Here is a 24,115-nt window from a genome sequence, read left to right as displayed (position 1 = left end):
AAAGGTGCTGTTTGATTTTTTGAAGCATAGGTGCCCCATGCTTCATTTCTTTCTGCTACTATCAGGGAATGGAACGGAAGGAGAAAGGGAATGGGAGGTTGGGTGTTTGAAGGAATCAGGAAATCATCAGAGAATTTCTCCTTATCTTCAGCTCTTTGAATCAAGGTTGTGAGCCTCAAGGGGAGTGGGGCATGAAGCCACTGGCAGCATGAACCCCACCCAGGCCGTTCTCCATGTGAATCCAAACTTATGGGGGTTATAGATTTTCCTGCCCTGTGGTTAAAAACCCATTTCATCTTTAAATACTACTAATAGTTTTCATATATATCCACAAATATATCTATCTCAGAGACTGTCTTGTCTTCTGTCCTGGGACACAAAGGAGGTATGAGAATATGGAGTGCATAACGATGTGTCCCAACAAATTACTGTATGTTGCAGTTTTGCCCAAGTTCCCTCAAAATCATGGAATCAGCTCACAAAGAAAGGAACTACAGGGAAAATTCCATTGCATCATATAGTTCTGAATTCTTATTACCAGATATTCATACTCAGGAGAAGGGAAACACATTTGTTGAAATAATGCAACCTAAACAGGAAAAAATTGAAAGGCTTTAATTTAAAGAAATAACTAAATACTTTGAAGCTTTGTTAGACGGCATTCAGTATCACTTGTCAGGAGAGACTCTGGACATGTGGCTGATTCTTTACAGGATATAAATGAGTTGTATCACCTACAGTGAACACTTCTTAGAGATTGTTTCAGTGAATGTAAGCCCCTTCTGTCTTGTCTGTTAGGTGCTTTGTGGAGTTGGAGAGAGAGACCCCTAACAGGATTTATCAGTTTCCTGAGAAAACAGTGTTTTCCACATGGGAGAAAGTAAATGCAGGCATCAAACTGATGAGATTACATTGCATCCTGTATTCTCGATTCTAAATTGAAAGTAACAGATCAGTGTGACCCACAGATTTTACCACAAAAGTGTACATTGCTTCACTCTGTCCACAAAATCACCCGTAACAAATAACCAGCCCAGCAGCAGTGAGCACTGCTGGTACCCATGTTGTGTATTTCTCTTCAACGGAGCCAGGGGACCTTGGAGCACAGGGTGATTCCAGGTCTGAGTGAGAAATGTGCTTAGGGGGTTTAAGATATCCTTCCACATCAGAAAGTAAGGAAGGTAGTAAAGGCTAATAATTTTATGTCCAAAGGACCCAGGAGCCAACTTGAAGAAACGAATAGGGACTGAAGTTTTCACAGTTTGAACAGCAATACTATTACTAATAATAACTGATTTGGATGAAAACATGTACAATCCGTAAGTTCACAGATACCGCACACACACACAAAAATCTGTTTTTACCTTTGAGGAATGCTAGGGAATGCTGTGAAATTGATAAAGATGAAGAATCTAATGTTGAACAAAGCTTTTCTGAATGAAAGTTTCCTTCCTTGGACTCAATGTAACCAAGAAATTAATAAAAAATTTAAATTTTGATAAAATACTTAATATGAGAAGAAGGAAAGAGAATTAGAATATTACCACTTTGTAAACCCTTTGCCCAGTAGAGTACCTGGGGAGTATTGTTTCCCCACAAATCGAATCTGAATTGCATTGTACCTGCAGCTCCAGGAGTCATTTTATATAACATGCGTGCATGGGAGAGAGGAACTTACTAAATGACATGGTAGGAGGACAACAGCAAATTACAGATTGGGACTCTCCCTGGAACAAGACGATTTTATTCAAAATTTTCCAAGGAGCAAAAGATACAGGGCCATATGGTTGAAAACAAACTTTAGGAAACTCAATGTGTGTATATGCGTGACTTCGTTCACTGTTAACAATAAACTACCTGATGTTTTAGTAGGGTGGGACCGGGAATTGGATCTCCTCTAGCTCAGCCACTGAGGACTTGATTGGATTGCTTCCCTGAAAGGGTTACGCAGAGGACAGTAGCAGAGCCAGAAGGATGCCGAGGGTCGGGGTGCCAAAGGCGGCTTCTTTCTCCAAAGATAGGAGAAACGGAGGAATACTGTAGGAATAGTGACGCCTGGAGACCTGTGACAGGATTTATTTTGGTTTCCTGAGACCCATGTTAATTTTCTATGAACTGAAAGTTTTTGATAAGGGAATTAATGGGGAAATAAATATTTTACCTAGGATTTTGCTTACCAGTTGGAGTTGCTCTGGTTAGTAATTTCGATTTGAAGAGCCCCTTTTAAACTTGTACAGTTACCTTATTTATGGAAAGAACTATTTTGAGGTAGGACTTGATAGTTTAATTTTATTTATCTTGATTCTTAGCTGAATTATAATGTCTATGTTTTATTAATATTGAATAATATTTTATTCTTGTTTGGTAAGGTATGTGTTTGTTTCCAGCCCTCTGGAAGTGTATGAAATGGCAACTTGTGAACGTGTTGTGTGCTTTTTGCCACAGGAGAGATTTAATATTACCTAGTAACCTTAAATTGGCTTAGAAGTACCATTCAGAGATGAAACAGATACCAATGTGGAAGAGGTTAGGTTGATTCTGTCCGCCTCACTCCCCGATTCCCCCCTTCAGTCCTGGTGCCACGTTCAGACAGCACAAGGACCCCCTTCCCCCCTCGAATCTGCAGTAGAAGTGGTTTTTAAGTCTATGAACTGCTTGTAAACATGTCACAATGTCCAGTTATGAATGTTCAGTATTTCTGGAAAAAAGTCAAAACTCAGCAAAAAAAATGTTTAGTTTCAGGCTTGATTAGATTTTAATAATTTTTGGGGGGCGCTGTTTATAAGTTGCTAGCAGCAGGTTAGTGAGTCATCCCCTCCATTCTCTGTCTCCACAGAAGAATAGCAGCGACGAGTAACTGACCTCACACCTTACCTTCATCTCTGGCACAGTCCCCGCCCTGATAGACACAGTTATGTTCTGCAGGTTATTGCCCAGAGCTCTCTCCTGTTCAGCAAGTCCTATCAATCTTCGTGAGGATTTGGGTTTTGCAGAATTTACTTGGCTATGTGCAACAGGTTCTGCAACTTAGATGGTCCTGGCCAGCAGCCACTTTTGCTTAGATCTGCATTTCCTAGATTCACATACCAGAGTTCTCCCATCCTCAATTCTTATCTGTGATATGACCCACATAGGAAATAGAGGGCAACCACAAGCAGCTTTTTATAAGATGGAAGTGTAAATTCTGGTTTTTAGACCATATTGTGTTACACGAACTGAGCAATAGAAGGGAAAAAGTTCCTCAACTACTCTTTGTTTTAGAGCATTACGTTAAAAGCAGAAGTCAGTATATTTTCAAGTAAAAACCCAGGTCTTATAAAATTTTAGACAGGTACTTTTGAGAATATAAATATAAACCTTCATGTTCTGTGACTAAGTTAAAGTGTTAAATTACTTGTACTTCAGCCAATAAATAACTGAACAATGTGTGATAGGGTTTATAACAAAGAAAATCAGACAAGATCCTGTTTTCCTGTAGTTTATGTTCAGGAAATGGAGGCAATTATTTGCTGAGACCTCATTGCTGGGCATGACACCCTGGTCTTGACATACGTTATTGTATTTAATGCAGCATTGCTGTCGGTCTCGTAATTTGTGTGGGTGGTAGCACACAAATGGAATAATTTATAGTCATTTCCAACAAAAGTAAATTTTATGCAGATTATACTGCTTCATCTTTTTTAAATATCTGAAGTATGTCAGAATTACCTCTGTATATTTACTTCTTTTTCTTTTCTCTGAAATGATGGAAGACCTCTTCACTTTTGTAAGATAAAGCCAAACATTGGAAGCAAAAAGCTAACATTTTTCACATGTTCTGACAGAAAAGAACTTTCTATATTGGTGTAATCAGATTACCGTCAACTGACAGATTTTTTTAGTCTTATGTTCCCTGCACCAATAGAAATGCCCACCTTCTAATGTTGTGATTGTTCCCTTTCCCCTTTGCACAAATACCGGTTGCCTTTGTCACCTAGTTGGAGCACTGTTTGGGATGCTGCCTCAGTCAGTGCTTCCTGAAGAGCCATTCTTATTAATCTCAATAAATGTTCAGTTACCTCTCACTTTGAAAGTGAGCATTTTATTTTTAGGTTAACAAGTCCCTTGTATAACTTTATTAATTCCTATCATCACCAAGCAAGGAGTTGTAGGTTAGAATTCAGCTCCAAACTTCTTCCCTTCCATTGCTAATTTCTTTGAAATTTTAGCTTTTCAGATCAAAGAAATGTTTGAAGTAGCTGGACTTAAATATAACATTATGTTTTCAGTTCAGTAAAACACAACTTATATGCCTTAAGAAGCTCAGATGTGAATCTGGCAGATCATTGTAAATAATTTTTGAAACATTTCAGTTTTGCCAATCTTTAATGATTAAAATTACTTTAACTTACTTCCCCAAATAGTCTGCTGTAGAATTAGAGTGGTATGTTTGCCTTTATTTACTAATATTTTATTGAGTTTATTGGGGTGACATTGGTTAATAAACTTAACAGATTTCAAGTGTAAATCATTCTATAATCAGATGTATATTGTATTCTGTGTTCACCACCCCAGGTTATATGTCTCTGCTTTCAAACTTTAACTTATTCAGGTGATCAGTCATAATGATAATGTAGTAGTACCCAATTCTGATCTGAAGATTCTGTGTTTTTTACTTTGCCTCTACCTATTTGATTTAATAATGGCAACAGAATAGAGGAAATTTGCCAAACATTAACAGGCAGACTTCTTTATTTTATTTTTTTTAAGATTTTATTTATCTTTTAGAAGGGAAGGGAAGGAAAGAGGGAGAGAAACATCAATGTATGGTTGCCCCTGGTGAGTCCCCTGCTGGGAACTGGCCTGCAACCCAGGCATGTGCCCTGACCGGGAATTGAACTGCAATCGCCTGGTTCGCAGACCGGCGCTCAATCCACTGAGCTACACCAGCCAGGGCAACAGGCAGACTTCTTATTGTGTATTTATAAGGCAGGGTGTTAGAATGTATTTCCTAGAATAATAACCAAAATATATATGGCCTGTTTTTCCATTCCCTTAATGGTGTCATTTGAAGAACAGTACTTATTACATCTAACTTATCACTTTTTTTTCTTTTTGGGGTTATGCTTTTGGTGTCGTATTTAATAAATATTGCCTAACCAAAGATCCCAAAGATTTTCTTCCAGAAGTTTTATAACTAGGTTTTCAGTTACATCTATCATCACTTTTAGTTGATATTTGTGTATGGTACAAAATAGTAATCAGGATTCATGTAGATGTCCAGTTACTCCAGCACAATTTGTTGAAAACTTTATCCCTTTTCTATTTAATTGCTTTTGCATTTTTGTGGAAAAAAATTTTATGCACCCTAATTACCCAACACCATCTATAGATTCAGTGCAATTCAAGCTAGTCAGAGAAAGACAAATACTATATGACCTCACATATATGGAACCTAAAGAACGAAATAAACTGACAAAATACTTGAAACAGAGGCATGGACACAGGGAACAGACTGACATCTGTCAGAGGGGAGAGGTATGGGGGAACCAGATGAAAGAAGGTGAAGGGATTAAGCAAAAAACCATATTCAGGGTCCAGCAGAAGTAATGCCTGCTTGAGTGTGGTTGGTAGGGTAATAATGTGGGTGTAGTGATTCATAGTTTTAATTAGAACATTACCTGAAATGTCATATGTGTGCTTGAGTGATATTGTTATGTTACAGAATTACATGCTTATGATTTTATAATTAAAAGGGGCATTATTTGTGCTGGGTTATTTTTATTGATATATATACGGATGTACATGCTGTATATGTGTGTGTTACGTGTAACACAAAGATGCAGATAGCCAAAGGGAAAGGGGGTTGTGGGGTAGGTAGAGGTGGACAAAGTGGAGGAAATGGGGACCGAAAGAGACTTTGCTTGGGGTGAGAGGTGCATGATTCAGTGGGCAGATGTTTTTTTCAGTTGTACACTTGAAACCTATATGGTTTTGCACCCCAATAAATTAAATAAAAAATAAAACATCTCAAGTTAGATTATACAAATAAAAAATTTCTTATACCTGTTAACAGGTATACCTTATACCTGTTAGAATGGCATTATCAAAAAGACTAGATAATAAAAGTTGGTGAGGAAGTGGAGAAAATCGAACTCTTGTGCATTGTTGGAAATGTAAATTGGGACAGCCACTCTGGAAAACAGTGTGGAGGTACCTCAGAAAATACAACCACCACGCGATCCAGCAATCCTACTTCTAGGTATTTGAAGGAAATAATTATTTGGGAGAGGCGTTTGCATCTCTGTGTTCATTATGTTCATTGCAGCGTTATTCATAATAGCCAAGACATGGAAACAACCTAAGTGTTCACTGATGGGTGATGTATATGTATATGTGTATACACACACACAAAGGACTATTATTCAGCCATCAAAAAGAAGGAGACCTTGCCATTTGCAACAATGTGGATGAACCTTGAGGGTGTTACGCTAAGTGAAATGAATTAGAGAAAGAAAATGGAATCTAAAAAAGTTTAACTCATGGAAACAGTAGGAAAATGGTTACCAGGAGTTGTGGGGTGGGAGAAGTGATGAAATGTTTGTCAAAGTGTACAGACTTCCACTTACAAGAAGAAATTCTGGGAATCTGATATGTAGCATTAAAACTGTAGTAAAACATACTGTTATATACTTGAAAGTTGTTAAGAGAATAGATCTCAAGTATTCCCACCATAACAATAAAAAATGATAATTGTGTGAGGTGAAGGGTGTGTTAAATAGCCTTATTTTGAAAATATTTTGAATGTATATGTGTATCAAGTCATCACATTGTACAAAATGTTATATGTCAATTATGTATTAATATTAAGTAGGGGGGAATATTAATTGACCCTGCATGTGTGATTCTGTTCTTGGAATCTATTCTAGTCCACTATCTATAGATTATCCTTAATCCGTTACCTCTTTATCTTGGTACTGTACCTTTATAGTAATTCATGAAACTGGGTAGTGTGAGTCTTTTACCTTTATTTTTTTCAAAATTGCTTTGGCTATTCTAGTACTTCATCATATAGTACCTTTTCATGTAAATTTTAGAATCACTTTGTTGATTTCTGTGAAGTATCCTGGTGGGATTTTGATTGGAATTGTGTTGAATCTAGAGATCAGTTTGGAGAGAATAAACATCTTAACTATTGTCTTCCATTCCATAAACATGGTATATCTATTTTGTTCTTTTGGGGGTTTAAGTTGTCAGGACAAAGATCTTGCAAATAATTTTTAGATTTAGACTTAAGTATTTCCTGTCTTTGACTATATTATAGGTTACTTATTAAAATTTTGGTTTCTAGTTGTTCATTGCTGGTATGTGGGAAAACAGTGGATTTTTGTATATTTACCTTGTAATACATTTGTATTAGCATTTTCCAGAGAAACAGAACCAATAGGGGGTGTGTGTGTCTCTCTGTGTGTGTGTGTGTGTAGATTTATTTAAAGAAATTGATTCCCATGATTATGGAGGCTGCCAAGTCCAAAACCTACCGAGTGGGCTTGCAAGTCTGTAGATCCAGAGAGGAACTGATGGTGTAGTTAGTTCAAGTGCGAAGGCTGTCTGCTGCAGAATTTCCTCTTCCTTGAAGGAGGAATGTTTTTGTTCTGGACAATTAAAATACTAACTTGAGTACTGTCATTTTTTCCCTTCTCTTAGGAGGAGCATATTATTTAATATCTAGAAGTCTAGGTCCAGAATTTGGTGGTGCAATTGGCCTAATCTTCGCCTTTGCCAATGCTGTTGCAGTTGCTATGTATGTGGTTGGATTTGCAGAAACTGTGGTGGAGTTGCTTAAGGTAATTCACCTTTCCTCTAGTCGTTGTTTCCCACATCTTTCCTGAGGGCTCATGTGCCACTCAACTTATTATGTGCTAGGAAAGCAGCAATGAACGCAAAACTCACCCTTTGAGAACTTCAGTGTGTTAGGTAGGCAAAGAGGAAAATCATAGAACGTCAGAAGTGGGTAACTGTAGGAGACCTTGGCAACACAAAGGGAGTAGATCACTTAACTTACCATCCATAAGTGGGAGTGACCGAGGAGTGTCGAGGAGGGGAGTCTAGATTTTAGCAGGCTGATGGGAAAGGTGGAATGTGGTCTGAGGGGGCAGGGAAGAAAAGGAAACAAGCCTGGAAGGGATGGAGTATGGCGTGTTAAACTATAAATATTTCTGTATGACTGGAATACAAAGTGGCAAAGAGATTTAACACTAGAGAGAGGAAAAAGTATCAAGCCAGGAAGATTCTTGTTCAGTATCAAGTTAGGTCTTATCTTGACTGGAGTTGGGGACCATGACTTGATGAAATATCATGATATGACCTAATGAAATATCTGACCACAGTGTAGAGAATGGATTGAGGGAACACAACTGGAGATGGAGACCATTTAAAAGGTTGTAGCTGTGATGGGAGAGAAGATGTAGCATATATTAAGAAAATGGCCCTGGCTGGTGTAGCTCCGTGGATTGAGCACGAGCCTGTGAAGCAAAGGGTCACTGGTTCGATTCCCAGTCAGGACACATGCCTGGGTTGCAGGCCAGGTCCCCAGTAGGGGACACATGAGAGGGAACCACACATTGATGTTTCTCTCTCACTCTTTCTCCTTCTCATCCCCTCTCTCTAAAAATAAATAAATAAAACATATTAAAAAAAAAGAAAATGATGAGGGGCTGGAGAGATGTGGGTGATTTTGACAGATTTTTAAAATGTTGAATAAGTGGTGGATTGATGGTAGTGGGAGGGAGAAATTAGACAGGACTTCAGATTTATACACAGATTTCTGAGTTGGGGATTTAGATGGAAGGCAGCCTTCACTTGAGATAGAGAATGCAGGACAGTTTGGTTTTAGATGTCTAATTTGAGGAACCAGCAGGGTATCTAAGTAGGGCTGGCCAGAAAGTAGTTGATAATACTGTTCCAAAGTTTAGAAGAGAACTTGTTTGAAAAGAATCATTGGATGTGTATAGTTAAAGCAGTAGAAGAAAAGTAGGATTCAGTATTATTAAATGAGAGGAACCTCAACTGACAGTTCATGTTAGTTTGCTGAAATGCTGCTTCTACAGTAGTATGTAGTGTCTTAGGAAGTGTAAAATCTGAAAACAGCTGACACTTACATTAGCCTTGACCTCATCGGTGGAGGCCAAAAGGGTGAAGGAAAGGAAGGCTGTAAGTAAACAAGCAATAAGATCAATTCTTGTTCTTCTATTGTTTAATGTAGTATATTGGGGGTTTTTTGCAGATTTTTTTATTGTAGTATATGTTTTTAATTTCATCGATACTAAACCACAAATACTTTTTTGCTCATAGTGTATTTGGACAACTGCATGAAAGTGTATTCATCTCTTACCTTTACGCAAACTAAAAGGCCATTTCAAACACGAGTTTACTAATCACAATGAATGCAAAATATTTCTTCTATGTAATTTAAGAAAATCCTAACTGTTGTACAATTTAGTCATGTTATGATTTTTATTTACTGTTAGGAATTCCTTTTTTGATTTACTGCATCTGATTAAATGTAGCATTAATTTGATATTTTGATGTCATCAGATACTCTACTTAGGTTGTCCTATTCATTTACTAAATAGGCATTTATGCAACTTCTACATGTAAGGCACTGTGATAGCTCTAAAATGTTTCCAAAGAATTAAAGAGTTTACCAAAAGAGTTTACTGTAAATGTAATCTTGACCTTACATTTATAATCTCCCTTTGCTAGGAGCATTCCCTTTTTATGATCGATGACATCAATGACATCAGGATTATTGGAGCCATTACTGTGGTGATCCTTTTAGGTATCTCAGTAGCCGGAATGGAGTGGGAAGCAAAAGTAAGTAATGATATCACTGGGATATCTGGAAGTATTTAATGTTTGAACTTTTACAGTTTTTGTTTTAGGAATGCTATAAAATGTGGTAACATTTTTAGGTTTTCAAAGTTCCTGAGTGGTCATTTTCAGAGAGATTTGTGCGTAAAGTTACTTTCTAACTGACAAGAGGGGAATGTTTGGAGGTAGCCATCGGTCTAGGATCTAGTTGAACAAGTACTTTTTACATTTTTGACGTCCTACCTCTCCTCTAGCCCTTTCTATGATTTACATTATATAGAAATGCTCAGGTCAGTATATTAGCTAGCCCTAATTAAACTGGTGGCTTTGTAATTTAGTTATAAGTTCAATTTCAAAAGTTAACATGGGGCAATACAATTCAATTTAGTGCCATTAAGGATTAGAGAAGCTAATCTTGCTCCTTGTTATTGAAATCTCAGAAATCATGACTATCCAAGCCAGTACCATTGCTTGTGGAAAAATTGCTGAATTCATATATTAATATGTAGGCAGAGCACCCAAATACATGGGTGGGCAAAAGTGGGTTTGCACAAAACAGAATTTATTCTTGTGTTATCATTAATGAAGGCTGGCTTTTTGAGCACTTATGAGATTGTACCGAAGTGCTCTGTGCCATTGCTACTGTAATAATCATAACCTGCATGTCTTTTCCATATGAACGACTGTAAATATACTTTTGCCCACTGCTGTATATTTCTGTATCTTTGAGAGAATATCCCGCATAGTACAGCTTTTGTTTTCTGAGTAATACATGTTCACAAAGGTACTGCTGAGCATCTCAGTTGCTTCAGATTTTTTAGTGTTTACTTTATAGATTTTATAAAATCACATATTTGTGTTATATATGAGCTATGATAATATGTACCAGGTCAAAAATTAGGACAATCCAAAAGAATAATTTTTCATGGCAGATAAGTCATTAGTTCAAAATTAAACCATTTGCTTATACATTTAAGAAATTGACTTTACTAAAAAGAATTTCAGTACTACCTGGGGCATTACTATATAAGCGGTCCTTATTTCCACAGATTTCACAGTTTTTCCTAAGTATCTGCTGAATTTTTTGGGAGGCTGAGAGTGGAGGAGGAGAGGCAGGGGTAGCAAAATGGGTGGAAGAGGGGATTAAAAGGTAGAGACTTGGTGTTACAAAATAAGTCATGGGAGGTAATATTCAGTCATGGTGACAGCAATTCATAATACTGCACTGCATATTTGCGGTTGTTCAACGAATATATCTTAAAAGTTTGCATCACAGAAAAAGAATTATAACTGTATAGTAACACATGTTAACTAGACTTCTTGTGATCATTTTGCAATATATGTGAATGTTGTACACCTTAAACTAATACCATATTTTGCAGTGTATAATGTGCTCCCACATATAATGTGCACCCACATTTTTGGCCCAAACTTTCAGGAAAACATCTTTCATTTCCTTTTTTTTAAAAAAATATTTTATTTATTTATCTTTAGAGAGGAAGGGAAGGAGAGAGGAAGAGAAACATCAATGTATGGTTGCCTCTCGTGCATGCCCTGCTGGGAACTGGCCCCTGCCGGGAACTGGCCTGCAACCCAGGCATGTGCCCTGACTGGGAATCGAACCGCGATCGTCTGGTTCGCAGGCCTGCCGCGCTCAATCCACTGAGCCACACCAGCCAGGGCTCATTTTCTTTTTTAAAAATTTTATTTTATTTAATTGTTGTTCAAGTACAGTTTTCTGTCTTTTACTTCCATCCCAGCCCACCCCCCCAGTGCTTCATACCTCCCTCCCTCATTTTCATTTTGTATTCAATTTATTTATTTATATTTAGAAACAAAACCAATTACTGTATTCCAGGACATTACTTTGCATATAGATACCATCACTGTTTTCTAGTTACACTTCTAATGCAAAAGCATAAATAAAAGAATTAAAAACATTTATGTAGATACAGAATTAGTACTGTCTATGTATAAATGTGCGTCCTTATTTTTCCCTCAAAAATTTGGGAAAAAAAGTGCACATTATTCACGGCAAAATATGGTATATTGTTATATGTCACTTATATCCTGGAAAACAAACAAAGCAGAAAAAAAAGTGAAAGAGAAGAAATGGTAGTTCTCATAGATTGTTCCTGTCTTCCAGCTCCATTGCTAGTTGAATTCCCCTCCTGGGTGTTGTCTTCTTTTTATACTTTCCCTTCTTTTCATATAGCTGTCACCGAATCATCAGGAGGTTTGGAGTTGGTCTAAAACTTGGGTTTGTAGCAAATATGTTGTCCATGTCTCAAGATTGTACTGTCAGGTGGAGGGGACAGGAAAGAATGATACACAGAATGAAAAGCCTAGTGTTATGGAATTCACGTACAGTGCTTTATGATTTGGGGGAAGGCATGCACATCATTAATGCGTTTCAAATATATATGGCATCATCCTGCTTTTGCTATTCATTTCCCCCCAGTGTATTAAACATTCTAGCATAGTACTTTAAAGATTGTTCATTTAATAAAAGTTTACAGAACACCTACTTGGTGCTTGGCATTGTTTAGGGCACTGAGGAAACAAGACAAGTCCTTTCCCCCATGGAAGTTATATTACAGTGGAACTGAATCAGTGTACAACATAAGAGATTTGATTTTGATTTTTTAAAAATTTTTGATATCATTGACTTCCTACCTCTTTTTTTATTGCATCGATATCTTTAAAATACTGAGTTTTTAATTACATGAACATAGTGTATCTTTCCATAAATAAAATACTTATTTGAATGTAATCTTTTCTCATTTTCTCAGTGTTTTATCATTTTCTTTTTTTTGTAATAATTTTATTTAATTATTGTTCAAGTACAGTTTTCTGTCTTTTACTCCCATCCCAGCCCACCCCCCACAGTGCTCCCCACCTCCCTCCCATTTCCACTCCCCTTAGTTGTCCATGTGTCCTTTATGCTAGTTCCTGTAAATCCTTCCCCTTTTTCCCTTTTTCCTGAAATTCCCTCCCCTCTGGTCGCTGTCCCCCTGTTCTCTATTTCAGTGTCCTTGTTTTTTATTTTGCTTGCTTGTTTGTTTTGTTGTTAGCTTCCTATTAAAGGTGAGAGATCATATGGTATACACAATGGAATTCTATGCAGCAGAAAGAAAGAAGGAGCTCCTACCCTTTGCAACAGCATGGATGGAACTGGAAAGCATTATGCTGAGTGAAATAAGCCAGGTGTTGAAAGACAAATACCATATGATTTTGATTTTTAATGTTTAAAATTCCAGGCTCAGATTGTTCTTTTGGTGATTCTGCTACTTGCTATTGCTGATTTCATCATAGGAACGTTTATCCCATTGGAGAGCAAGAAGCCCAAAGGTTTCTTTGGTTATAAATGTAAGTAAAGAATATTTTTAAAGGTGCATATTATACCATTCTATTAGTAAATACCATTCTATTAGTATATTTTAGATATTTTGTGATATAGTTGAGTTTGATGTAGTGATTAATTGGCAATTCAACTTAGTTTTGTATCCTTAATGTATGTTACAATTGGAGTAAAAAATCACTTTTATTTTGTCTTGCCATTTCATTATTAGCAACAAAAGATAATAGAATGTAAAAAAACCTCAGTGTTACCGAAAATAAGGTGCTTTAGTTCTCTACTAATTTTGGAAATTTATAAGTGAAAGGTAACTTTTGTTCTGACCTGTCTTTTTCATTCTTTTAGTTGTATTTCTGAGACAGAAAGTAAGTAGGAATATTAGTTTATGCATAATTGCAGTTAAAGTTTTTCTACAGTTTGCATTATTAATTGTGTGATAATTTTCGACAGTTTTTATCTTCTGTAACCCTGTTCATTCTGCATCTAATTGTCACTACTGGTGAAATTTACTTGCAATTATTTCCTAAAGGATCTAGCTGTATTTTCCCCCCTCCTCTTCCAATTTGGCAGCTCGTAAAAGTATAACATAGCAGAAAAGTAATAATTTATATTGCATATAACTAGCACATCTGGGCCTATTTCAGTCAGATGTAAATAAATCTAAACACACTTTGGAATGTGACTTTTCTTTTTTGCTTGGTTCTCCTCTGATTATACTAAGGCAGTGTGAGGAATAAACAGGTTGTGTTGTTAAACTTGGCAGTTCAAATTGCTGCCTAATAGGGGGATTCATGTTTTCCTGTTTTTTTCCTTTCTGATGTAAGAAGTACGTCTCTTTCACTAAAGACCAGTCCCTCTACGGTATTCTGGATCCTAGTTCTTTTACTTTCTCATAGGTATTTATCCTTTTATAATTGACTTGCTTCTGTATATCAAAACTCCCACCTCCGTATAAGCTTATGGATTTGCTCTAATAATTCCCATCCTTGAAAGTGCCATCTCCTGTCTTTTATTCTCAGCCAAGTTACCACCTCGTTTTTCAGTTACTTTTCATAGACAAATTTCTCAAATCTGTACCTCTCACTTATTTGTTATTTCAGAATAATTTCAAACTTACAGATAACTTGAAAAATTGATACAAAAAATCCCTTACACCCTTCACTTAGATTCACAAATGAAGAATATGTTTGTATTCCATCTTTTTCCCACATGTTTTATCACTTCATAAATATCTAATGGTTATTACCGTGATTGCTGAATCTTTTGAGAAAAGTTGCAGAAATTATGGCTTTACCTGTAAACATTGTATGTAAGCACATATCTATAAGGAAATGGACAATTCAGGAAGTTTAACTTTGGCACAAGACTAATATCTAATATATGGTCCATACATAAATTTTTCCAGTCGTTTCTATAAAAATCTGTTTTTTTTAAACATGTTATTTATTTATCTTTAGAGGGAAAGGGAAGGAGAGAGGGAGAGAAACATCAATGTGTGGTTACCTCTCACACGCCCCCGCCACTGGGGACCTGGCCCACAACCCAGGCATGTGCTCTGACTGGGAATCGAACTGCGATCCTTTGGTTCGAAGGCCTGCACTCAATCTACTGAGCTATGCCAGCCAGGGCTCTATAAAAATCTTTATAGCAACTTTTTCTTCCTCTTCCAGGATCCAGTTTATGATCATGTGTTGCATTCAGTTGTCGTGTCTCTTCATTCTTTGTTTAAATGGTTTTGTACATAATCTTCAATCTTCTTGAATCTGATACAGCTCCTTAGCCTTTTTCCATTTTTCATATTGATATTTGTCGAGAGTACAGGCTATTTGTTCCGGAGGACTCCATCCAGTTGTATTCATCTGATTTGTTTGTACAGACTCGGGTAATTTGTGTTTTCCAGGAACGCTACCTGAGCACTATGTTTTCCTTAATTTATTCCACTAGGACACTCACATGAGTTCATTTTTCCTCATTAGTAATGGTTTTAATATGGATGACTTAGTCAAAGTGATACCTTAGAGGTTTCGTTATTGTAAAGGTGCCATTTTCTTCTTTGTAATTAAGTAGTCTGTAATCTGTGGTAGGATACCTGGAGACTGCATAGCCTGTTCCCATCATACTTTTACCAAATGATTTTATTTCCTTACTGAAAACCTTTCTCTGCCTTCTGTCTGGCAAGCCGACTACCACATGGTGCTAGATCCAGTGTGTAGTATTTCAGTCCTCTGCTTCTCAGCAACATTATACTCAGTTGTCCCATTCTCCTTGAAATACTTTTCTTGTATTATGTCCCACTGTCTGTCACTCCTGTTACCCTTCCTCTTCCTCCCCTCTAAATGTCAGAGTTGCACAAGTCCGGTACTGGGCCTTCTAACTATATTCTGTCCTTTGATGGTGTGTTTCTCAGTGGCTCCAAATGCTGTAAGAGACTGGCGTGTTTCTATTCCTGGATTTCTTTTTTAAACTCCAGGCTTAACCATAACTGCTTGTTCGATGTCTCTCCTACCTAGTCCTCCTCAGAATTTCCATTTGAGTACATGGAAGAAGCCAGGGTCTCAGTGTTTCCTACTGGCCCCTTTCCTTTCTAATCTTTCTCCAGGCACTATATTATTCTCCCCTCATAGATTGAATCACTGGGGTAATCACCCAGTTGGTCTTCTTGCTTTAGATATTGATGCTCTCAGTCCACTGTCCACACAGCATCCACATAAACCTTAATCACATCATGTCATTTGCATGTTTCTAAGCCCACACTGGCCTTTCATTATATTTAGATAAAATCTAAACACCTTTAAAATTTTGCATTGTTTCACCCCTGCTGATCTCACCAATCTGATTTTATTATCCTCCTCACTATATAAGAGCTTTACATTCTTTTAATTCCTCAAAAGACCTAAGCCTTTTTCCTACCTCTGGGCCTTTTATAAATGTCTTTTCTTATTCCTGGTGTAATCTTTCCTCTAATCATCACCTGGCTGATTCTTGCTCAGAAAAGTCTCTTTCGGAGTATCGTCTCCTTAATTATAGCTCTTTAGCCTTCTGTAACCACAATGAATATATTCCCTCATTTTTTATCACACTACCCTGTTTCCATCAGTACATTTACTGCAGTTCTTAATGACCCGTGTTTTTACTTTCTGTGTGGCTCCCCATCGATACTCTTAGGTTCCATAAAGGTAGGAACATTGTCTCACTTCTTGCTGTTGTATCTCTTGACATACTAGATGGCTTCAGTACAGGACCTGGCACATTGTAGATACTTAAATATTGAGTGGATGGATGAATAAATAAGTTAATTGGTTGTTTTAGTGTCAGGACTACCAGAATAGATAGAAACAGCAGGACTAGTTGAAACTTTCATTATTCTTGAAATGGAAAGGACCTTTCCTAATTTGCTTTAGCTAAAATTATGTGGAAGCCCCCAAAATAGCCTTAAAAACCAAACAAGACATCACTAGGAAGTAGAGAAAGCTGCACAGATAGTTTTTAAGTTGGGTGAAGGGATAAATGGTTCCAGATTAGTATGATGTCCCTTTTGTTTTCCTAACTCTGTTCTTACCTCTTTGACTTCTGAGGTTGAGGGGGTATCCACGCTTTGATTTACCTGCGGACTAGTGGTAACAGTCACGTTGGGGGTGACTGAAACTGGATTATTAAGGTAGACAAACTAGGAGGGGAAATCCCAGGTCAAATAATCATTTTGACTGTAAACTGTTTCCTCATATAAGAAAAGAGGAATACCAGCATGTGACTTAGTAAATATTAAAGAGTTTATCAGTTATTAGAACTGAAGAAACGTCAGGGATCATACATATCATTTACTCCTGACCTAAATTATTATGGTCTAATTTGGCATCTGTTAATTGCCAAAAATATTTTGTTCTCTACAGCTGAAATATTTACTGAGAACTTTGGGCCAGATTTTCGAGAGGAAGAGACTTTTTTCTCTGTCTTTGCCATCTTTTTTCCTGCTGCAACTGGTATTCTGGCTGGAGCAAATATCTCAGGTGATCTGGCAGTAAGTACCATATTGATTGTATATTAGCACTGTATTGATCATGTATTAAAATGGTATACGTATCATTTATTTTTAAAGGTATACTTAAAAAAATCTTCTTGTCTTCTAGGATCCTCAGTCAGCCATACCAAAAGGAACACTCTTAGCCATTTTAATTACTACAGTCGTTTATGTAGGAATTGCAGTATCTGTAGGTAAATAACCTTACATTTCTTTATATGTTTCAGAAATACCATGATGTACATAGTATGAATAATTGTTTCATGACATTTTTAAATTTGGAAATATTTCAGGAAAAAAGACATGATGTGGCATGTTTTCATTAAAAAACAGTTTCAAGTAAACTAGGGGTGATCTTCTATAATCACCAAGTGATCTGTTGCACCTCCTCCAGGATTTTGTTAATTATAATAAATTAGAAAATTATATAAGGTCTTATTTTCAAACTTAAATTTCAGATATATTTATAGAAGATATTGTTTATATGTCAAAGGAAATGCATATTCTTATATATGATGGTGATTTAATACCTTCTCCTAATTATATTATATGAAGATTGTTTCAAGACCATTAAGCAGTACCTAGGATTTTTTTATCATAAAAGCTGATTTTGATAAATGGGACATACTACATTGAATGAAAACACTTACTAAAGTCTTAGTAATTTAAACAGAATGGTGTTACCATTTTATTGCATGTATGGGCACACAGCAGTTTAGAACTTGAAAGGACAGTGGTCATCCAGTCTCTAAAATCAGTGTTTTATAGATGACGAAATTGAAGTTCAGAGATTTCACTACCAAGGATAACTGGTGCTTGCTTTAAAAATTGTTTTCATGGCAAAGTAGGTCTTAGTTTTTTGTTTCTTTTTCAAAATAATTCATCATAGGCTATTTATAAGAGTAATTTCTTTAATTGAAACATTCTAACCCAGAAAAAATTTACATAGGATTTGCATACAGTGATTAGATGAATTGTCTCAAATTTATCAACTTTCATGAAATGATATACTTTACCCAGGAAACATATATGCTTGAAATGTAAGCATTGTTTTTAATGCATAAACTGTATAAAGTTCAAATTTTATAGTTAAATGTTTTAAGCATACTATAAGAGTCCATCTTATTTTAATACCAATTTAAAAAATCACGAAGTTCAGATTCACACACTATAGAATATAAGATTTCTGTAGTATTTCTGTAAGAAATTTCATTTTTGCCTTATAGTCAGTCATTTTGGGGAAGTAATGACAGAGAATTCTTTTTACAAACTCCACTGCTAATTTGTGTAAATCTAATTTTGAAAAATCACTAAACAAGAGTTAGAAATGCTAATATTCAGTATTCGTGTGGTGGGCTAATTTCAAGTTTTAAAAAGGAATTGAATCTTATTTAGCTTTATAATTCATACATAAATTTCATTTTTAAAAACCAAATGCACTAATGCTATTTATAATCTTACCAACATACTAAATTTTTTTGTTCCCTTAAAAGTTCCTACCTAGCGTTCTTGTATATTTCATACATAAGACAAAGAAAATTTAGTTTCATAGCTAGAGAATTGGTGTTACTTTAAAGAATGATATAGCTGAATATATTTCAAATTGGAAAGTAACTTGTTATAGCAGATAAATGTTCTCTGTTTTTTTATCTGACCCTCTAACAGTACGGGTCTTCATATCTCCTTTTTTCTATCTACACTAGCCCTTGGAGAATTGGAGTAGCCCTTTCTCTTCGGTAATTCAGTGGCTGAACCAGTAAAGATTGCCTCTGCACCATTGTAACTAGCTCAGAGCAATGGGGCCTTGTATCCACAAAACATGTTTTGGAATATGAAACACATAGAAGTGTACCTGCTTTGGGGCTAGAGAAAGCTCGGTTCTCCCCTCCACTCCCCAGTGGTTTCAGAAGTGCCTTTAAGGAAATGTGGTTTTGCAAACATTTAATGAAAGTTAGATGAAGAAATTTAAGAATAAAGAACTATGTAAAGTCTGTCCAGTCATTAAAATATCCTGCCTTTCAAACTTAATTTTCTCTTTATTGTGAAATTTTTTTCCTGTAATGCTTATATTACCTCATATGTAGTAAGATAGTTGTATTAAAATACTTCAGAAGTAAAAGTGCTTTCTTCAAGAAAACTTTAAAAATGTTTATTATGGGAGTTTTCAATTTTGCACAGAAATGGAGAGCATTTTCTAATGAGCCTACTATAACAACTGTCACCCAGCTTCAAAAAAGTTTTCAAGAACTATCAGTACGTGATTAATCTTGGGTCATCTATACACATTCAGTATGCCCCATAGGATATTTTTAAGAAATTTCTCAGATACCATATATGTTTTAATATCACGATAGACTTACTAGAGACAAAGGTTTAAGTAGAATTATAATTCATCAATGTTCAACTTGTTTTCTAGTACAGAAAATGTTACTTGAAGTCTGAGCTTTTGCAGGTTTCAAATATAAAATATTTGGAATACAGGAAAATGTTTCTGCCATTTGGAACTCTCCCAGCAAATGATTTTTATATTTGCTTAAGGATGTATTAACCAAATAGGCCAGGAGATAGTTTTCCTAATACACCATTTATAGACAACCATTTCCAAGGTTTTTAAGTGTATAGGTGTACAAAAGAGTACATAACTACTCTTTTTAAGGTTCCACTGCACAATTTAAACACTGAGGAAAATGGTGCTTTCCAAATTCTGTTTCATGTAAAGCTATCTTAACTGTTAATGGTGTGTGTGCTATTATAAGGAGGTATATGTGTAGTCAGTATCAAAATTTCTTTATGGTGTATATATATAAATTTGAAATGAATGTAAAAGCTAGCTATATTATTTGTTCTTATTGTCACTTGTGCTTCAGGCTCTTGTGTTGTGCGGGATGCCACCGGGAACATTAATGACACTATTGTAACAGAGCTAACAAACTGTACATCTGCAGCCTGCAAATTAAACTTTGACTTTTCTTATTGTGAAAGCAGTCCTTGTTCCTATGGTCTAATGAACAACTTCCAGGTGAGCATCAAATTTATGTTATATACACAGTCTACTATCGAGGACAGAATAATAATCACAATAAAAATAAAAACTTAGAAAGGAGGGCTGTTCTTACAGTATACCTAGATATATTTTTTAAAAGACTGTAGGTAATTAATTGGACAAATGGAAAAATATGAGAGAGTAAAATCTGAAGCCATTGAAGAGCAAAAGCACCTGCAAGGGTAACACTTTGAGTGTAATATACGTAGCACACTGTTTCAGAAAGGCAGGATGCGTTGGGAGCGCCTCACACGTGGTCGTATTTGTTGGGTCTGTTTCTGGACTCTGTTTTGTTGCTCTGTGAGTCTGTTCCTCTACCAGTATTATACATCTTGATCACTGTAGTTCTGTAATAAGCCTTAAAGTCAGGTTGATCAATTTTTTTCCCCATTTTATCCTTTTTCAAAATTGTTTTAGCTATTTTAGTTTCTTTGCTTTTCCATTTAAATATTAGAATAAACTTACGTTTTTATTCTGTCGAGAACAAATCTTGTATGTCAGTGTGAGAATGTACGTGTTTACTGTTCTGGGTGTTCCAGTCCATGAACACGGTATGCTTCTCCATGTACTTAGATCTTCTTTGATTTCTTTCATTAGCAATTGCGTAATTTTCAGAATCCAAGTAAGTCACACAAGTAACATTTTTTTAAATACACATCTAAGTATCTAATTTTTATTTTGAGCAACTTAAATACATTTTAGTTGAAATGAGTTGTTTTCTAATTAGAGGTGTCTCAATGGTTTTAAGCACAAATACCTCTTTAAAAGTATTGGTCACTATCAGTAGTGTTATTTAATTAGATATGGCCCATATAGTCATGCTGTGATAAACCACTACTTAACAGTATAATTAAATTCTTAATGGATGCTTAAGCATTTCTGAACTTTTAAACTGCATGAACTATATAAAGGCTAGTAATTGCAAATATTTGAAGAATATCAGTCCTACTTTTTTATTATTACCTTTATAAGGTACTGAAAATGAAATGAACTCTTTATAAAAATAGGTTTTTTAGAAACCGAGAACAGATTATATAAAGGGAGAAGAAATTATTAAAATTTAGAGGATAATTTTGAGAGTTACTTGATAAGTCTTAGAATACTAGGAAGAACCTCACACAAAGATGTAGTAGATTCAGGAGACTAAAGCAAAATATTCTTTGGTAAATTTTTACGATAGATAGCTACTAATTCTAAGTAAAAAAAATAAAGTTTTCCTTTCTAGTGTTTTCCCAGTATTATGTAAACACAATAAGCAGAACGGTTATTGTGAGGATTTAATATATTTCAGAACAGTATAAATTTTATGTAGAGTATACAAATTTTATAACAAAATTTTGGAACTTAAATGTTTGATGACATTATTTTTATTTTCTATTGTATACCTTCAAGCAATTAACTGCATTTTCAGTCGTTTTAAATTTTGAACCCACTTATATAACAGAAGTTTGTTTTTGCTGGTCACAAGACTAGGCAAAATCATAGGAATGAAAGAAACTATTCATGTGCAGCTAACAATTCAGGCCAATTCTGACATTGATATTGTGTATGAAAGGCACAAATGTTAGTCTCTGCCCAGTGACTGAAATGCCAATCAAATTTCTGTACTGCTGCCTTAAAATAGAAAAGTGTGTTGTTGCCTTTATCAAGTCTAGTATGGACTCATTCAAGCAAAGAGGAGTTTTGTATACATAAAGCTGCTTTTCTAATTTAAGTAAGCTTTTAAAAAATGCTTTGTCAAGTGATGCAACTTGTGAAAAAAGTCCTATGAAAATATAAGTTGCTAGTCATTTGAAAATGAAGAATGAAGGGTAGCACATAACTGAGGGGCATATAAGTTGAAGTTTCCATCATGAAATATATACAAAGCCACACTTTATAATGCTGTTGTACGTATATTTATTTGACTTTTAGTACTTCAGGAAAAAAGTGATTTGGTCTTCCTTATTTGTCTTATAGTTTATATATATATATTCTTATGTTTCTTAGCATACATGCTCTCAGAAACTGTGACTTACCCTCGTTTAGTAAACAAAATGTGAGCTTCTGTGCTCTCGGTCCAAGCACTTCATACCCAAACTTACACACCACTGCCTTCTACTGGGACTGGACTCCAGGCCCCGTGTGCCTGTGTGCGTCTGCAGGGGTACATGCAGGCTCTTCCCTCTTCCTTTATTTGGTGCTTCACTCTGCTTAGAATGCAACTCCTTCTTCCTTTTTGTATGTCCAAAATCCGTGTGCCCTGAAGATTTTCTTGAACTCTAAATCATCCACACACACAAATCTGACACACAGAATTTCACCATTGTATTTGCTATGTTTTTAACTTTTATTAGACTTTTGTCTTTTTCTTTTCTTTAGAAACAAAACCATCTTTTCCTTTTCTGCGTTGTTTCCATTATGCATTGTGGGCAACACTGATGTTAGCACTATTGATGTTATCGTGATTGTTGCTACTCAAATTTTACCATAAAATGGTAGGGAGTGTAGAAGTTATTGTATAAATATGTAACTACAAAACAGGAAAGCTGGCAAATAGTATTTCCATATTCTAAACAGGGAAAATTATTGACCTCAATTTGAGGTATGGAAGAAGAGAAAATGCAATTTTTTCTTCAAAACATAGAAGGTGAAAGATTATGGTTGTAAGTAATGTCACGGGTGTCAGTTTTGCCTTAATCCATCAGTGTATTGCATTTTCTGTTCTCCACTTCTTCATTTATCTCCTGTCTTGGCACTTACTTAACTTTGAGGTCATTGAAAATAGGCATGGAATTCTCTGTCATCTATCAATAAGTGTATGTAATAGAAATGAAGTCTGCTCATTTTTATCTTACTCCACCTTATATGAAGAGGAACTAAAAAACCCCTGCAATTTATTAAAAATTGTGTATTTATTCTTAGATGTTTAAACTTCAGTCACTTTCAAGGTACTCTCCATTTGAAGCAATACATCTATCAAGACTTTTACCACTGCTCCAAAGTTTTTGAACTCATCAATTTTGATGCCTTTTAGTGCTTCTGCTGTTTTTTGTCTCATCTCTCCCACATCGGCAAAATGTTTCCCTTTGAGGACTTTTTTCATCCAGGGAAATAACAAAAAACTAAATCACTGGTGTGAGATTGTGTGAACAGGGAGGGTGGGGCACAGGGCTCCTGCTGGTTTTGGTCAAAAACTGCTAAACAGTCAACGTGGTGTGGGCAGGTGCACTTAAAAATCACCTGTCATGAGTATACAAGAAAAAAGTTTAGACAGTGTAACATGACAGTCAGTTTGAAATATTTTAAACATCCTTTACAAGCACAATACAATGATCCCACTTAAGTAATTTAATGTTGATGAAATACTGTTCATCTAAAATGTATATTCCATATTCATATTTCCTCATTTGTCACATGCAGTCCTATATAGTTGTTTTTTCTACATTTAGTATCCAATCTGGGATCATGCATGGCAGTTAGTTACCTTGTTATTTTAAAATCTTTTAATCTAGAGGACTTCCAAGCTGGCCTATTTTTTTAGGATGCTGACATTTTAAAGAGTTAAGGCAAGTTATCTTGTACTGAACTCCTTGGTTTGGGTTTGTCTGCTTGTCTTCTCATGATCCAAATGATCTATCCATTTAAAAAAAAAAGAAACTTCACCAATGGGAAATGTTTGAACATGTCCAAAGATAGGGAAAGCAATATAATGTATCTAGCATACAAGTGTTCCAGATTCACCAATTATCAATGCATGGCTAATTTTGCCTTATTTGTAATTCCCACTTCAGAAATAAATTCTAGACATAGATCATTCTACCTGGAAATATTTTTACATTTATTTCTAAGGAGTATTGTTTAA

General features: G+C 35.6%; 1 protein-coding gene across 1 annotated transcript in view; it reads left to right on the top strand.

Annotated features, from left to right (window-relative positions):
* SLC12A2 (solute carrier family 12 member 2) overlaps nucleotides 1-24,115 on the top strand; it is a 97,340-nt gene that overhangs the window by 33,643 nt on the left and 39,582 nt on the right. The window contains exons 5-10 of the mRNA XM_037028452.1: nucleotides 7,687-7,826; nucleotides 9,745-9,855; nucleotides 13,113-13,221; nucleotides 17,101-17,228; nucleotides 17,338-17,422; nucleotides 20,096-20,247. Coding sequence (XP_036884347.1) covers nucleotides 7,687-7,826; nucleotides 9,745-9,855; nucleotides 13,113-13,221; nucleotides 17,101-17,228; nucleotides 17,338-17,422; nucleotides 20,096-20,247 — 725 coding nt within the window. The remainder of the gene's footprint in view (nucleotides 1-7,686; nucleotides 7,827-9,744; nucleotides 9,856-13,112; nucleotides 13,222-17,100; nucleotides 17,229-17,337; nucleotides 17,423-20,095; nucleotides 20,248-24,115) is intronic.

The sequence above is a fragment of the Sturnira hondurensis genome, unplaced genomic scaffold (genome assembly GCF_014824575.4).
Source record: "Sturnira hondurensis isolate 20B ecotype Veracruz unplaced genomic scaffold, ASM1482457v3 Scaffold0001509, whole genome shotgun sequence".
In the NCBI taxonomy this organism is placed as follows: Eukaryota; Metazoa; Chordata; class Mammalia; order Chiroptera; family Phyllostomidae; genus Sturnira; species Sturnira hondurensis.
This window is presented reverse-complemented; position numbering and strand designations above follow the sequence as displayed.